Source organism: Musa acuminata, chromosome BXJ3-10, assembly GCF_036884655.1.
Source record: "Musa acuminata AAA Group cultivar baxijiao chromosome BXJ3-10, Cavendish_Baxijiao_AAA, whole genome shotgun sequence".
NCBI classification, from domain to species: Eukaryota; Viridiplantae; Streptophyta; class Magnoliopsida; order Zingiberales; family Musaceae; genus Musa; species Musa acuminata.
The window spans coordinates 19656406-19674303 of NC_088358.1; the positions used below are offsets into that span (position 1 = coordinate 19656406).

The 17898-nt window shown below is 52.8% G+C and overlaps 1 protein-coding gene across 1 annotated transcript; it reads right to left on the reverse strand.

Moving 5' to 3' along the window:
• Positions 1 to 13522: 13522 nt before the first annotated feature.
• Positions 13523 to 17041, reverse strand: LOC135650630 (uncharacterized). Its single transcript, XM_065170119.1, has 6 exons — positions 16543 to 17041; positions 15873 to 16329; positions 14906 to 15806; positions 14414 to 14728; positions 13931 to 14296; positions 13523 to 13834 (listed from the first exon to the last, which is right to left on the reverse strand). Exons 1-6 carry the CDS (start codon positions 17039 to 17041, stop codon positions 13523 to 13525), a joined length of 2850 nt encoding a protein of 949 aa, XP_065026191.1.
• Between the last annotated feature and the right edge of the window lie 857 nt (positions 17042 to 17898).

Consider the following 17898-nt stretch of genomic DNA (forward strand, 5'->3'; position numbering starts at 1 on the left):
TCTTATGTTATATACCATTGTGGACATGACAAGGCAAAGAAAATGTCTATTATCTTTTTGATGGAACAAACATGTTACCAACCACATGATCCTGTAATTTGCCAAATAATAATAATAATAATAATAATAATAATAATAATAACAATAATAACAATAATAATAATAATAATAATAATAATAATAATAATAATAATAATAATAATAATAATAATAATAATAATAATAATAATAATAATAATAATAATAATAATAATAATAATAGTGTTACGGTAAGTAACTCTTTGAGCTGTGACCTTGGGGTCGATGCGGCTGGTTCAGGGCTCCAAACGGTTGGGATCAGCAGCGGGGAAGCGCCGGGACGCCGAGTGGATTCAGCAGCGGTCGAGTACCTGCACACAGGTCGGGTCGGTAGTGCGGCCCGATCCCTCCGACGACCGAGTCAGTGACGCGGAGAGGAGTGTTCAGAGAGAGAGAGAGAGAGAGAGAGGGAGAGAGAGAGAGACCCCCTTGCCCGTTGGGCGCTAGGGAGTATTTATAGAGGGGGTTTGATGTTACCTGATGTGCCGTCCTGCAGGAGCAGGGTCGTACCTCTGATGGCGTCTGTCGTCGTCGCGGACATTGCGTGGAAGGCCGGGCTCCCGCAGGGTATGGGGAGCGTCAGTCAGCGCCTTGCTCTGCCTCGGCCGGTCGTGAGGGGTCAGCTGAGGAGGCCGTTTGGGTATGGTGCATGTCGCGTCGTCGTTAATGCTCGCTCGGTATGGGCGCGTGTCATGTCGGTGTTAATGCTCGCTTCCTAGGGCAGCGCGCCGCACAGGGGCGACTGACGTGGGGGTGTATTATGTCAAATCCGGGATATTATGTCAAATCAGTTTTTACCCCTATCATATGTCCCCCCCCCCCCCGAAAGGAGCTATGCGTCGGTTTTGCCTGCAGGGAGTCCGAGGCATGGCTTCTTGCTTCAAGCGGGCTGTTTACGCGGGTCTGAGGGGCATGGTGTAGCCGGACCGATCGCGCGATGCGTGGAAGGCCGAGCAGGATTGGACTCGGGAGCGATGGCGACGAAGGCCGAGGAGCACAACGCAGGCGGGGTGACCGCGCAGGTGTGGTCTCGGGATGGCGTAGAGTCGAGGGCCGAGGAGTACAACGTAGGCGGGGTGACCGCGTAGGTGTGGTCTCGGGATGGCGTAGAGCCGAGGGCCGAGGAGCACAACGCAGGCGGGGTGGTCTCGGGATGGCGTAGAGCCGAGGGCCGAGGAGCACAACGCAGGCGGGGTGACCGCGCAGGTGTGGTCTCGGGATGGCGTAGAGCCGAGGGCCGAGGAGCACAACGCAGGCGGGGTGACCGCGCAGGTGTGGTCTCGGGATGGCGTAGAGTCGAGGGCCGAGGAGCACAACGCAGGCGGGGTGATCGCGCAGGTGTGGTCTCGGGATGGCGTAGAGCCGAGGAGCCGCGGAGGCCTCGGGTATTATGCGTCCGAGGTTGCGGGCTCGGCCGGAATGAAGCCGAGGTATTCGGCGTAGGCAGACTGCGGCCGAGGCGGTACTTGGCTCTAGGCCAGCGATCGGTTCCGGCCAGCGATTGGCTGTCCGAACGTGCGCGGGCGCGGGAGGTCGGGTCGCTTTTCTTCTGGGGAAAGTAAAGGGCTCCGCCTTTTGGGGGCTGCCAGTTTTCGAGGCTGATATGATTGGGCGCCTCCGTACTTCGCACCGCGCTGCCGCTGGCTGCTGTGTCAGACTGCATTTATGGTGAGGTGATGCTCTCTATTTTTCGAAGCGTTCTTTGGGAGACGAGGGGTTGCCTTTTGGCGGGACGCGGCCTGCTTATAGGTAGCCCGAGGCTGGCCGCTGGGTGTTTCTTCATCTGTTTTCGTCGCGCTACTTTGTACACCCTCGCTCGTCTCGCGCCAATCGTTCCTTCTTTCCTTGCTGAAGGTCAGTGAGAATGGTGTCTTCTTCCTCCCATTCATCTTCTTCGAAGGCCGCGGAGACGGCGACTTCGTCGAATCCCGCCTCGTCGTCCGATGAGAAGGCGGCCCGGGCCCTTAAGGCCCTGATGTGGCCGCACGACCACGACTCTACCATGGGTGAGTCGTCGCTGAGCCTCCTCCGGGATCGTTACGGTATCCCGGAGGAGTTTGTCCTTCTTGCTCCTGAGCCCGGTCAACGGGCGTATGACCCAATTCCTAAGGGCTTCGCCCTCACCCTAGACGCTTTCGAGGCCGGGCTACGCCTCCCCTTACACCCCATCATAGCTTCCTGTATTTCCTGGTGGCGTATCTCTGTTGGGAAATCATGGGGGCGACATCATATGCGCAGCGGAAGAACAAGAAAACAAAAATCTCCGATTCCCAAAAAGATGTTCGTCGTCGTGCGAAGATTGGTGCGCAAAATCCGCAAAACACAAAACTGCGTATAGAGATTGTGTTACCTAGGGAGATCGTATATCCCTGTTTCCTTGCAGATCCTCAGGAGAGGATGAAGGAGGTCAAGCGTCCTCCTCTCTAGCGGTGATCCACACAGCAGGGTTGCGATGACGCTCCTCAAAACTCCAGGCCTACTCTGAGGTGGAGAGGGAGAGGAGAATAGGAAGGGCAAGCAAAGACTCTAGCCTATGAGGCTGTGAATCCCTCCTATTTATAGAGATCCCGTGTCAAAACCCTAATGGGTCCTTTCCCTAGTGGGTATTGGATCTGCATCCAATAAGACAAGGGCTCCGTCGGATATCTCATATCCGAACCTCTACTCATCGCAATGCCTACCATATGTGTGTGACCCTCTAGGCCCAATATCGAGCTGGCCGTGAGTCATACCTGTCAGAACTCCTTCTAACTAAGTGAATTATTATCTCTGTAATAATTCACTCGACTCATCGACTACGGAAGTACTAGGCCACTACGCCGTAGTCCCCAGACGATACAGGGGAATCCAATCCATTGGACCTGTCTGTCCTCAGTTACCATGTACCTATAGTCCCTCATCCATCTAATATCCCAGAGACCGTATATCGAGCATGGTGCTGTCAGACCCATACGGTTTCTACTTGAGTCTCGCTCTAATCGGATTCTCCCGGAGAACTCTTTCTCTCTCAACCCGAATGACCCTGGCCAGGGATTTGTCTGAGCAAGAACACATGGGATATTCCTCTCATGATACCGAGAGTGGATGATCCTCTATCGACACTCAATAGCCCTCGTAAGGTCGACTACCACTCCCAATGACCAGCTGTACTAGATCTGGGAACAGCCAAACCTATAAGTCTGGTATCAAAGAGTGGAGCACTCATACAGGACATCCTTGGTGTCTCAAGTCTAAGAACCAGATACACCACTAGGACTACGGAATCGTTGTCTGACAATAAGGCATCATCAACCATCCAGCATTCCGTAAGCGGATCAATCAGTGAACTCATTCTCCAATGAGCACCTGTACTGTATCCCTAGTGTCCCTACACGAGCAGCTATGAGACCAGCTGCATCCATCATATGGACGGGTATACAGCACACCAGTCTATCCGGTTATCACGATGTCCCTCTCGAGTAACCTATGACCGGGATTATTTAGGATATGTGTTTAAAGGTGAATCGATCTCATTATCGTGATCTCATCACGATCCGATTCCCATTGCACAAATCCAAGGACATCACAATACATATGCATTTATGCAATAGTTATAAAGTGATATACGCCAAAAATATAATAAGCAAAAAGATTCTGTATCAAGTCACACGTGCCATCACTCACGTGATTGGCTTGCTGGGCACTTATGACTAGCAATCTCTCACTTGACCTAAAGCCAATCACCTATGTGTCTGATCCCCATCAGACCCCTGTGACGCTCAAAGACAATCTGAGACAATGGCTTTGTTAGTGGATCTGCAATGTTATCTTCGGATGGAACTCTTTCCACTGCTACATCTCCTCGGGTCACGATCTCTCTGATAAGGTGGAACCTCCTCAGAACATGCTTAGATTTCTGATAAGACCTAGGTTCCTTCGCTTGAGCAATTGCCCCGTTGTTATCGCAATATAGGGAAATCGGCTCCTCACTATCCGGCACGACTCCCAAATCTGTGATGAACTTCTTCAACCAGACTCCCTCCTTTGCTGCATCTGATGCAGCAATGTACTCCGCCTCTGTGGTCGAGTCAGCAGTGGTATCTTGCTTGGAACTCTTCCAGCACACTGCTCCTCCATTCAAGGTGTACACATACCCTGAATTCGACTTGCTATCATCGACATCAGACTGAAAACTTGAGTCAGTGTAGCCTTCAACCTTAAGGCTATTACCTCCATATACTAGTAAAAGATTCTTAGTCCTTCTCAAGTACTTAAGGATACACTTTACTGCTTTCCAGTGCTCCAAGCCTGGATCCGCCTGATACCTGCTCGTGACACTCAGAGCATGCGCTATATCAGGCCTAGTACATAGCATGGCATACATGATAGACCCTATTGCTGAGGCATAAGGTATCATATCCATGTTCGCCCTTTCTTCTGGAGTCTTTGGGGACATACTCGTAGAAAGCGATATCCCATGTCTCATCGGTATGAGACCTCTTTTGGAATTTTCCATGCCAAACCTTTTGACAATAGTTTCTATGTACCTGGACTGGGACAAGCCAAGCATCCTTTTGGATCTATCTCTATAGATTCTAATCCCCAAGATATAAGATGCTTCTCCTAAGTCCTTCATGGAGAAGTGTCTAGATAACCAAGCCTTTATTGTGGATAGCATTCCTATGTCATTCCCAATGATGAGGATGTCATCCACATATAACACCAAAAAGCTAATAGCGCTCCCACTTACCTTTCTGTATACACAAGGCTCATCTTCGTTCTTAACGAAGTCATAAGATCTGATTGCCTCATCAAATCTTATGTTCCAACTTCGGGAAGCTTGCTTTAGTCCATAAATGGATCTAAGCAACCTACACACCTTATCTGGGCAGTTCTTGGACACGAATCCCTCAGGTTGCATCATATACACCTCCTCCTCCAGGTTCCCGTTGAGGAATGCGGTTTTCACATCCATCTGCCAGATCTCATAATCATAGTGTGCTGCAATAGCCAATAGAATTCTGATGGATTTTAGCATTGCTACGGGTGAGAAAGTTTCGTCGTAGTCAACACCTTGCCTTTGACGATACCCCTTAGCCACTAGCCTTGCTTTATAGGTCTCTACCTTTCCATCTACTCCGATCTTTTTCTTAAAGATCCACTTGCAACCGATGGGTACAATACCTTCGGGTGCATCAACTAGGTTCCAAACCTTATTGGAGTACATAGAATCCATCTCAGAATTCATGGCTTCTTTCCACTTCCCGGAGTCTATACTCATAATAGCCTCCTCGTAGGTCTGAGGATCAATATCCTCTACATCCTCTGCTCTAATATGTCCCACATATCTCTCAGGAGGATGGGATACTCTATCAGACCTGCGTAAAGTTGAAACTTGTGTATTAGATACCTGAACAGACTCGGGCTGTAGAGTGGTGCTTGAGCTTGGTTCTCCAACCTCGCTCAATTCTATCATTCTCCCACTGTCTCCGTCAAGAATGTGTTCCTTCTCAAGGAACACTGCTCTCTTAGCTACAAAGACTTTTTGGTCCTCGAGATGATAGAAGTAATACCCACAAGTTTCCTTGGGGTATCCCACAAATTTACATCGCCCTGTCCTTGATTCTAACTTATCGGGGTTGTGTCTTTTAACATGGGCAGAGCAGCCCCAAATCTTAACTACTTTAAGATCAGGCTTCTTCCCTTTCCATATCTCATATGGTGTAGACACCACCGACTTAGTTGGAACTCTGTTCAGAAGGTAAGCTGCGGTTTCTAGGGCATATCCCCAGAATGAGATGGGTAGGTCAGCGAAACTCATCATGGACCGTACCATATCTAATAATGTACGATTTCTCCTTTCAGAGACACCATTGAGCTGAGGTGTATAAGGAGGTGTCCATTGGGATAATATCCCATGGTCCTTGAGGAAGTGAGTAAACTCTGTACTTAAGTACTCACCTCCTCGATCTGATCGAAGAGTTTTGATACTCTTTCCAGTCTGGTTCTCCACCTCATTCTTATACTCTCTGAATTTCTCAAAGGCCTCGGACTTGTACTTCATTAAGTACACATATCCATACCTTGAGAAATCATCAGTAAATGTAATGAAGTAGGAGTAACCTCCAATGGCATGAGTTGACATGGGTCCACATACATCACTATGTATGAGTTCCAACAACTCAGTGGCTCTCTCTCCAGTTCCACTAAATGGAGAGTTGGTCAGTTTTCCACGAATGCAAGGCTCACAAGTTGCATATGACACATAGTCGAATGGATCTAGATATCCATCATTTAGCAACTTTTGAATCCTTCTTTCATGGATGTGACCTAGCCTACAATGCCACAGGTATGCACTGTTCAACTCATCTCGTTTCCTTTTGGACATATTTATATTCATGATTTGTGGAGTGGTGTCTAACATAAATAAACCATTATGCAATGTTCCTTTCGTGATGATCTTATCATCTAATAATATCGAACAACCATTGTTCTCAAAAACAAATTTATATCCACTAACTGTTAAACATGAAATGGAGATAATGTTTTTGATAATAGAAGGAACAAAATAACATGCATCTAATGCAATAAAAGCTCCACTAGGCAGATGTAGGGCGACCTCGCCAACAGCTAAAACAGCAACTTTTGCTCCATTACCCATCTTGAGGTCCATCTCGCCTCTCTCTAGTCTCCTGGGCCTTGCCAGAACCTGCAACGAATTACATATATGATAAGCACTACCGGTATCTAATACCCATGTGTTATCATAAGAGTCTGACAAATGGAGACCGATCATGAATGTACCTGAAGCTTCATCAAGCTTTTGTTTCGCCCTTTCTGCAAGGTACTCTTTGCAGTTTCTCTTCCAGTGCCCATCTTTACCACAGTGGAAGCACTGGCCTTTGTCCTTTGTTGGGTCTTTCTTGGCAACCTTTGCTTTACCTTGTTTGCCCTTGCCTTTTCCCTTCTTAAGGGACCTTTCTGCTTTCCTTTTCTTTCTGGTCTCACCAGTGTAGAGAACTGGCTTCTCTTTCTTAATAGTACTCTCTGCCTCCCTCAACATATTGAGGAGCTCTGGGAGAGTCACCTCAAGCTTGTTCATATTAAAGTTCATTATGAACTGTGAAAAGGAATCTGGTAGGGACTGAAGCACAATGTCCACACACAAGTTATCCTCTAGGACCATTCCTAGACCTGTGAGTTTCTCTATCCACTCAATCATCTTTAGGACATGGTTCTGAACCGGTGTCCCCTCAGTCATCCTAGCACGGAAAAGGCTCTTGGATATCTCATATCGTTGAGTCCTTCCCTGTTCCTCAAACAATTTACGGACATGTAGGAGAATGGATCTGGCATCCATCTTTTCATGTTGTCTCTGTAACTCTGGAGTCATAGAGCCCAACATATAGCACTGAGCAAGAGTGGAGTCATCAATGTACTTCACGTAGCGAGCGATCTCATCCTCGCTTGCCCCTTCTTCGGGCGTAGGCATCACTGTATCAAGGACGTACACGATTTTCTCCGCTGTGAGAACAATTCTCAAGTTACGGAGCCAATCCGTATAATTTGGACCAGTGAGGCGGTTGACATCAAGTATGCCACGTAAGGGATTTGAAAGCGACATTTTCTGAAAATAAAGATGTAGCAAAAATGAATAACATGCAGATTTTGCAAGAAATAAACTATCAAGATATGGACTTCTATCTTAATATGCTCCCACTATTTTACTAACGAGTCACGCGACACCCTCAGCACGTGAAACGGAAGTCTCCGGCAGACTTCTAGTGGGGATCAGGATCCAATCAGCGTCTTAGTGTAACCTCGAGGGACTCGACCAATCACACTAAGCCTAAAAGGTAGGCAACTCTTGCCGATCACAACTCCTTGTGATTCCCGTCCTGTTCGGCCTCCGAATCACCATGGCCTCGAGGGACTCGACCAACCATGATGCTCGGTTAAATCAACACCTTCGTTACAAGATGAGTCTGATTTGATGATATACCCTCGAGGGACTCGACCAAGCATACCATGTCCTCAGGTCACCGGTGACATCTCTATGTCGTAAGCAAGATAGCGAATCGCGATATAGGTGAGTCTCGAGGGACTCGACCAACTCAACCTACACCGGGAATCGGTTCCTACTCATAACGATGGAAGGCCACGTGGGTCAATCTAATTGCCTCACGTTTACCGACTTAATATTATCGAGAGATGTTTCTATGATTTGGTCTCCTATTATGACATGTCACAAATATACATATTTAATATATATATCTACATCGCATGCAAATATATATACATATCTAGTATGTGTATAAGTAATCACACCAGATGATCATGGACCACAACCTAATATGATTAGGCCCGAGCCAGTAGGCCTAATCACTCACATCAAGATCTATGTGTGCAATGGTGCATCTCCATGCCTTGTGATCGTCCATCTCGTCCTCGTTGGTTCCGTCGACATCTTGATGCATCTTCATGCATCACGATCGTCCGTCTCGTGGGTCCCGCTATGGCTTCCACGCTCCCGCTGCGCCTCCTCATGTGATTACAACTTAATCATAGGCACGCAGGCCCGACAATAAACGAGAAATATAATGGAGGTTCGCAGACCTCAATAATAATAATCACAAGTACACACATCACACGGTCCATGATCATCCGTCCACTCATCATACATCACATGTATAAATAATCGTCATTATGTAGGACTACTAGATAATAAAAATAATAATCAACTAAACCTTTTAATTAATTAATATTTTCTGAAATCAGGGATATATAGGGAATTTCTCAATTCCTAAGGGTATTTTCGTAATTTGGACAAAAGACAAAAACTGGAATTTCTCAAATTCCGAGGGGCAAAACTGTCTTTTGTGCAGAAAACCCTAATACCCTTTCCCCTTTTCGCTGCTGCGCCGCCGCCGCCGCCACCCTGCTGGCGGCGGCCTGTGCGGCGAGGGCGAGGGCACTGCCCTCGCCTGCAGGTGGCACGCCCGCTGGGGTCGCTGCCGCTGCAGGTGGGTGCCCCCGCGGGCGCCGCCGCCTTCGCGGGCGGTTCTGCCCGCGAGTCAGCGCCCGCAGGTGGTGCTGTCTCGCTGGCGGCCGCCCCTGCGGGGTTTTTGCCCGTGGGAGCAGCGGCCACAGGCGCCGCTGCCCTGCGGTGCCTCAGCCCGCGCTGCTGCCCCGCGGCGCCTCTGCCCGCGGGCTCAGTGGCCGCAGGCGCTTCTACCGAGCGGGCTCCCAGCCCCGCCGGCCGCAAGCCTACTGCAAGCAGATCGCCGGCCGGCTACTGCAGGCACAGCGCTTGCGCATGCGCCGGCGCTGTGCTGCCTGGCTGCGGCTGCGGCTGGCTGCAGGCATGCAGATCGAGGGCAGCAATAGAGCAACTATTGCTGCCCTTCCTCGCTTTTGCGTCAACGATTTTAACGTCATAATTCTTCCTAAACACAATACACGCAGTTCAAAACCAATCATTCGCACGAACAACCTGGCTCTGATACCACTGTTGGGAAATCATGGGGGCGACATCATATGCGCAGCGGAAGAACAAGAAAACAAAAATCTCCGATTCCCAAAAAGATGTTCGTCGTCGTGCGAAGATTGGTGCGCAAAATCCGCAAAACACAAAACTGCGTATAGAGATTGTGTTACCTAGGGAGATCGTATATCCCTGTTTCCTTGCAGATCCTCAGGAGAGGGTGAAGGAGGTCAAGCGTCCTCCTCTCTAGCGGTGATCCACACAGCAGGGTTGCGACGACGCTCCTCAAAACTCCAGGCCTACTCTGAGGTGGAGAGGGAGAGGAGAATAGGAAGGGCAAGCAAAGACTCTAGCCTATGAGGCTGTGAATCCCTCCTATTTATAGAGATCCCGTGTCAAAACCCTAATGGGTCCTTTCCCTAGTGGGTATTGGATCTGCATCCAATAAGACAAGGGCTCCGTCGGATATCTCATATCCGAACCTCTACTCATCGCAATGCCTACCATATGTGTGTGACCCTCTAGGCCCAATATCGAGCTGGCCGTGAGTCATACCTGTCAGAACTCCTTCTAACTAAGTGAATTATTATCTCTGTAATAATTCACTCGACTCATCGACTACGGAAGTACTAGGCCACTACGCCGTAGTCCCCAGACGATACAGGGGAATCCAATCCATTGGACCTGTCTGTCCTCAGTTACCATGTACCTATAGTCCCTCATCCATCTAATATCCCAGAGACCGTATATCGAGCATGGTGCTGTCAGACCCATACGGTTTCTACTTGAGTCTCGCTCTAATCGGATTCTCCCGGAGAACTCTTTCTCTCTCAACCCGAATGACCCTGGCCAGGGATTTGTCTGAGCAAGAACACATGGGATATTCCTCTCATGATACCGAGAGTGGATGATCCTCTATCGACACTCAATAGCCCTCGTAAGGTCGACTACCACTCCCAATGACCAGCTGTACTAGATCTGGGAACAGCCAAACCTATAAGTCTGGTATCAAAGAGTGGAGCACTCATACAGGACATCCTTGGTGTCTCAAGTCTAAGAACCAGATACACCACTAGGACTACGGAATCGTTGTCTGACAATAAGGCATCATCAACCATCCAGCATTCCGTAAGCGGATCAATCAGTGAACTCATTCTCCAATGAGCACTTGTACTGTATCCCTAGTGTCCCTACACGAGCAGCTATGAGACCAGCTGCATCCATCATATGGACGGGTATACAGCACACCAGTCTATCCGGTTATCACGATGTCCCTCTCGAGTAACCTATGACCGGGATTATTTAGGATATGTGTTTAAAGGTGAATCGATCTCATTATCGTGATCTCATCACGATCCGATTCCCATTGCACAAATCCAAGGACATCACAATACATATGCATTTATGCAATAGTTATAAAGTGATATACGCCAAAAATATAATAAGCAAAAAGATTCTGTATCAAGTCACACGTGCCATCACTCACGTGATTGGCTTGCTGGGCACTTATGACTAGCAATCTCCCCGTCCCAGATGGCGCCGAACTCATGACGCTATCTGGTGGCGTTTTTGGGGGAGTGTCACTATGCCCACATAACCCCGACCCATGCCCTCTTCATTTCCTGCTTCCGTCTTTCCAAGGGGTCGGGGGGCTACTATTTGTCCGCCCGAGCGGGTTTTCGGGTGAGCGGGGCCCCTTCCAGCAATAAGGGGTGGAAGGAGCGTTTCTTTTTCGTCAACCGCCCGGGAGATTGGGAGTTCGGGATCCGCTGGGGGGCGCGTGCGATAGACAACACCGTCCCGGTTTTGGACGACGAGGGGCGCCGAGAGCTCCAGAGGCTTAGAGAGATCCTCCCGGCCTCCCGAGCCATCCGGAATATGTCCGAGCGGTGGTTGGTGGAGGCGGGTCTCAGCCCGGTGCCTCTAGGTATGCTCCCCGGGGCGGTTCTTTTAGGGGTTCTCTTCTTTTTGCTCATGGGTTGCCCGCTTAACTGATTGTGGTTTTGGCCTTTCCTCGCAGAGATGGTGCGTCTCAAAGCCCTTCGAGGTGGAAAAACTTCTTCGGCCGCGTCGGGCCGTTCGCCTTCCGTTGCCAGGGCGGGAACGAGGGAGGCCCCCGTGGATGTCGAGGCCGGTCATCCTCGGAAGAAGGCACGGGTGCTTCCGAGCGACGGTCCTGAGGTGGTCCCAGCCTCGATGGAAGGTGCCGTGGTGCCGGCGGCGAAGGCTGCCGCAGCACCAGCGGTCGAGGCCGCCGTAGCGCCGGCGGTCCATGCCGCGGGGAGTCTGGAGGAGGGCGAGGCTGGCCCGAGTGGGCGTGCGGCGGTGGAGGCACCTCGCCAGCCCTCCATACGCGAGCTTCTTCGTCTTCCGCTCGGGAGAGAGGACGAGCCTTACCTGGCGCGGGAGGTGGGCGCTCTCCCGGCGGCGTGGCCACTGACCCGTTAGTGGGCCGGTGGGACGATCTCACCCGGGGCAGCCGGGTGTGGGCCGACGGCGATTGTGCGGCCAGGTTCGTCCGTGGAGGGCTGCATCCCGACATAGCTCGGGATTTGTACACTTTATCCTCCGAGGCTTTGCTTAGCAAATCCGCTAAGTCGTTGTTGTGGGTAAGTGTCGTCTCGTCCCCTTGCTTGTGCATTTCGGGACGTGCCTGGTTTTGACCTCTCCCCTTCCCCAGGGCAACCACTATGCCGCCGCGCTGATGGATCGCGTCCGTGACGCGGGATGGGTAATTGCTGCCCTGAGTAGTCGCAATGCCGAGCTCCGGAGGCAGGCGGATGAAGCTCGGGCTGGAGCGGGCCCTGAGGCTGTCGCGGCGGCCGAGCGGCGCGCCTCGGACTTGGAGGCGGAGGTGGTGCGCCTTCGATCTAGCTCCAAGCATCCACGAAGCGATCTGTGGAGTTTTAGGCGCGGCTGGAGACGTCCGAGGAGCATAATAGAGAGCTCCAAACGCATTTGAAAGCATCGGTGGCCGAGGCTCGCTCGACGAGGGCAGACTCCCTTGAGCTGATCCGACGCCTCGAGGAGTCGCGAGCTGAGGCACGGGGGGTTTCAGAGGCTCTTGATGCCGAGATCCGCCAGAGGCCGGGGAGGGATAAGAAGCTGATCGAGGACTACAAGGACTCCCTGGGATTCCAGCTCGGACTTGTTCGGACCGGGCGGGTTTCATACGAGTACGGGTATCGGGTTGCCCTTGCTCGTTTCAAGGCGCGCAACCCTGGCTCAGAGGTCGTGGAGGATCCATTTAGTTCCTTCCCCGAGGATCTGGACGTCGGTATGCCAGCCGATGTTCCCTTCGATGACAGCCCGGATGCCTCCGAGGGATGAAGATTTTTGTACTTTTTGCTTTGTTTTGTAATGCGCTTTTTGAATAAACATGGTCTTTCCCTTCTCCAGTAGACTGTCTGCGTCTCGGCATGGCTATGTCTTTGGCCCGGTCTTTACTTACGGAAAGTATTTTTTGAGGTTTTGGGCGTTCCAAGTCCTCGGCAGGGGATGACCCATCATTGTGGTGAGTCGGAATGTTCCGATTTTGATGACTTCGGCCACCCGGTATGGGCCTTCCCAGTTTGGGGCTAACTTGCCTCTTGCCCTGGTCGAGTCGCTGACCTCGGTCCTCCGCAGGACCAAGTCGCCTAGTTTGATGGGTCGGGGTCACACTCTTCGGTTGTAAATCCTTGCGACCGCTCTTTTATACGAGAGGGCTCTTACATGTGCGTTGGCGCGCCGTTCCTCCAGCAGATCGAGGGCTGCTCGAAGTCCTTCGTCTGAGGCCTTTTCGTCGTAGCTTCGTGTTCGGAGGGTGGTGATGGCCACCTCAAGTGGCAGGACAGCTTCAGTTCCGAACGCGAGGCTGTACGGGGATTCTCCGGTTGCGGTTTTGGGAGTGGTGCGCAGCGACCACAGCACGCTGGGGAGCTCGTCTGTCCAGGTCGATCGGGCTGCGGACACTCTTCTTTTGAGTCCGTCCAAGATAGATCAGTTGGTTACCTCCGCTAGCCCGTTGGTCTGAGGATGGGCCACCGAACTGAACCTCAGTTGGATGCCATGATCGGCACAGAACTCCTGGAATCTTCTGCCGGCAAACTGAGGTCCATTGTCTGTGATAATGGCCTTGGGTAACCTGAACCGAGTTACTAGGTTCTTCCACACGAACTTCTCCATTTGATGTTCCGTGATTGTCGCCAGTGGTTCGGCCTCGACCCACTTTGTGAAATAGTCCACCCCCACAATTATGTACTTCCGCTGTCCAGAGGCTGGTGGGAAGAGTCTGAGCAGGTCCAAACCCCACTGCGCGAACGGCCACGCGCAGTCGATGGGACTGAGCGGAACCGCGGGCTATCGGGGTGCGCGGGCGTGCTGCTGGCATGAACTGCACCGCTGAACATAGGCTTTGGCGTCCTGGCACATGGTCGACCAGTAGTAGCCTTGACGGAGTATCTTGTGCGCCAAGGTTCGCCCGCCGATGTGCTCACCGCATACCCCCTCGTGGGTTTCGGTTAGGACCATCTGGGCTTCGTCAGGCTCTAAACATCGCAGGAGGGGATAGGTGAAGGACCGTTTGTAGAGGCGGCCACACTCCACGGTGTACCATGTGTGCGTACGACGCAGGCGCCGAGCTGCAACTTCGTCGAGGGGAAGGGTTCCATCCCGCTTGAAGCGCAGTAGCTCTTGTACCCACGTGGTCGGCGCGCCGCCTGGGGCTGTAGTTGCTATTTCGACGGCGCGGGCAGGGAGCTCCTCAACCTCTAGCTATGCTTTGGAGGTCGGCTTCGATGCCAGCTTAGCTAGTGCGTCGGCTCGCTTGTTCTCCTCCCTCGAAATGTTAGACAGTGTAAAATAGCAAAACTTGGCGGTCAGGTCCCTTACCCGTGCCAGGTATTTCGCCATGGTTGCGTCCCGAGCTTCGTATCCGCCGTTGAGCTGCTCGGCCACAAGTTGCGAGTCGGTGAGGACGCGTATCGCGGCCACTTGCATCTCGAGGGCCAGCCTTAGTCCTGCTAGGAGCGCCTCGTACTCCGCCTCGTTGTTGGTGGCCTTGAACCCGAAGCGAAGGGATCGCTCGAACGAGCGTCCGTCAGGGGCGAGGAGGACCAGCCCTGCGCCGGCGCCCCTTGAGTTGGCCGAGCCGTCGACGTGTAGGGTCCAAGCTTCGGGAGCCTGCTTGAGATCTACGTCCTCCAACTACGTCAGCTCCGCAATGAAGTCGGCTACCACCTGGGCCTTGACGGCGGTCCTGGGCGAGTACCTTATGTCATGTTTGCCGAGCTCCATCGCCCATTTGAGGAGCCGTCTTGCAACATCAAATTTTGTTAATACCTGCCGAAGGGGTTGGTCGGTGATGACCTCCACCGGGTGTGCCTGGAAGTAGGGGCGCAACTTCCGAGCTGAGAGCACCAGGGCGAGCGCGAGTTTCTCTATCGGCGGGTAACGCTCCTCGGGTCCACTTAGGACGTGGCTGACGTAGTAGATCGGGAGTTGTTGGCCGGGGCTTTCCTTGACCAGGACAGAGCTGACTGCATGCTGGGAGGCCGCCAAGTAGAGGTCCAGCTTCTCGCTCGGGGAGACGGAGGCGAGCCGGGGAAGGCTGGCCATGTGCTGTTTTATTTGTTTGAAAGCTTCCTCGCATTCTGAAGTCCACTGGAAGTTCTTCGGGCTTTTGAGCGCCTTGAGGAATGGGAGGCAGCGATCGCCCGATCGGGCGAGGAAGCGAGAGAGAGCGACAAGTCTTCCGTTAAGTCGCTGCAGGTCTTTAACCGTCCGGGGAGACTGCATGTTGATTATTGCTTGAACCTTCTCCGGGTTGGCGTCGATTCCCCTCTCGTGCACGATGAACCCAAGGAACTTCCCGGAGGTGACGCTGAAAGCGCACTTCGTGGGGTTGAGCCGCATGCCGAACTTGCGCAGCGTGGCGAAGGCCTCGGCCAGGTCGGCCAGGTGTGTTCTGGCCTCTTGGCTTTTCACGATCATGTTGTCCACGTAGACCTCCATGTTCCTCCCGATTTGATGGGCGAACATCTTGTTTACCATTCTCTGGTATGTGGCCCCAGCATTTTTTAGCCCGAACGACATGACTTTGTAGAAGTACACGCCTTGATCGGTGAGGAAGGTCGTGTGCTCTCTGTCTCCGGGCGCCATCCTGATCTGGTTATACCCTGAGTAGGCGTCCATAAAAGAGAGTCGCGCGTGATCGACCGTCGCGTCGACCAGCTGGTCGATCTTCGGGAGAGGGTAGCAGTCTTTAGGGCATGCATTGTTGAGACTGGTGTAGTCAACACACATCCTCCAGCTTCCATTGTATTTCTTCACGAGGACTACATTGGACAACCATTGAGGATATTTGGCTTCTTCTATGAAGCCCGCGGCTAGGAGCCGGTCCACCTCCTCTTGTATTGCACGTTGTCGGTCGGGGGCCTGGCGCTGGGACTTTTGTTTCATCGGGCGAGCGTCAGGTGGGATGTTGAGATGGTGCTCCGCGACCTCCGGGTCGACACCCGTCATGTCCGATGGGGACCAGGCGAAGACGTCGGCATTTTCCCGTAGGAGGCCGACGAGCTGCTCCCGTTCCCGCTCTGGTAGCTCCGAGCCGATCTTCACGGTCTGGTCCGACCGAGCTTCTCGCAAAGAGATGTCAACGGTGGACCCCCTCGGCTCGGGATGCGGAGTTAGTTTTTTCGTTTCCCGCGGATCTTCCAGGGGCGCCTCGGTCCTGGCTCTCTTGCCCAATGATACGACGGTAAGGTAACACCGCCTGGACTCTCGGGGGCTTCCCGTGGCTTCCCCGACTCCAGCATGAGTTGAGAATTTAATGGTCTGGTAGTAGGTCGAGACGACCGCTCTGACCTTGTTGAGGGTCGGCCAACCGAGTATGGCATTGTAGGCGGTAGGAAGGTCGACCACCAGGAAAGTGGTCATCACCGTCTTCGACCTCGGCGGGGTCCCCAGAGTCAAGGGCAAAGTAATGGCCCCCAGGGGTGATATTGAATCTCCCATGAAACCGGTGAGCGCCGAGCACATCGGGCTCAGATTCTCCCTGGCCAAGCCCAGCTTCTGCAAGGCGTCGAAGTAGAGTATGTCGGCCGAGCTCCCCGTGTCAACCATGATCCTCCTCATCTGTGCGTTGGCTACCTTGTCCGATATTACCAAGGCGTCGTCGTGGTCGGATCGCTTGGCAACTCCGGTTGGGAAGGTAATCTCGGGCTCCGGCTCGTGCCCCGAGGCTTCGTCGGGAGCGGCTCGGGCATACGCCTTCCTGCCCGACATGGAGCCTCCTCCTAATGCGGGGCCCCCGGCTATCACATCGATGTGCCGCTCGACGGGGCCCTCTGGGCGAGGTGACTGCTCTTTGTTCGGCTGGAGGTACTGGCCGAGGTGACCTCTGACGATGAGCTCCTCGATTTGCCTCTTCAGCTCGTAGCACTGCTCAGTGTCATGTCCGTGCTGCCGATGAAATCGGCAATATCTTGATCGGTCTGCGAGCTCCCGCGGGTTCCTCATCGGGCGAGGGTCCTTAAGCAGCCCCTTCCCCCTCTCGTGTAGGAATATTTCAGTCCGGGACGAATTCAGGGCGGGAAGAGGAGGCCTCGGGTCAGGTTTGTCCAACTTTCGCCGGGAGGCGGCGGGTTATTGCTGTCGGGGCGGCTCTGACTTGACCTTTTTGTGTTCCTCCCGCCTTCCAGCCATCCAGGTCTCCGCGGCGATAAACTGACTGGCACGCTGGAGCATCTCGGGGACCGCGGCGGGGGGTCGTTCCACGAGCGACCAGAAGAACCTGGAGGGTCGCAGGCCTGTCATGAATGCCTGCATCAAGAAAGACGGGTGAGCATCCGACAATCCGCGGATTTGTGTCATAAATCGGTTCACAAAATGGGAGAGGGGCTCGTCCTCCTTCTGGTTGAGCCCGAGGAGCAATGCCATGGACGGCTTTGGTCGGGCGTACGCCAGGAAGTTAAGCTCGAAATCCTTGGCGAGCTGGTCGAAGGAGGCGACGGTCCCTGGCTTCAGGCCGCTGTACCATGTGCGGGCTAGCCCCCGTAGAGTTGTTGGGAACGCCCTGCACATCAGGGCGTCGGAAGTCCCGAATAGTGCCATCTGAGCGCGAAAAGCGGTCACGTGATCCGCCGGGTCGGTGGTGCCGTCATACGTGTCCAGTGAGGGGAGGCGAAAGTGCGGCGGGATCGCCTGATCTTGTATCTCGGGTGTGAACGGAGATCCTTGGTGTCCGTCTGCCCCGAGCTCTCCCTTTGATTTGCGAACTTCCTGTTGTACCTCGTCAAGCCTTTGACTGACGAGGCGTAGCTGAGCTCGTAGGGCATTTGTCAAGTCGGCGATGGGAGCCTCGGGCTCAGGGCGGC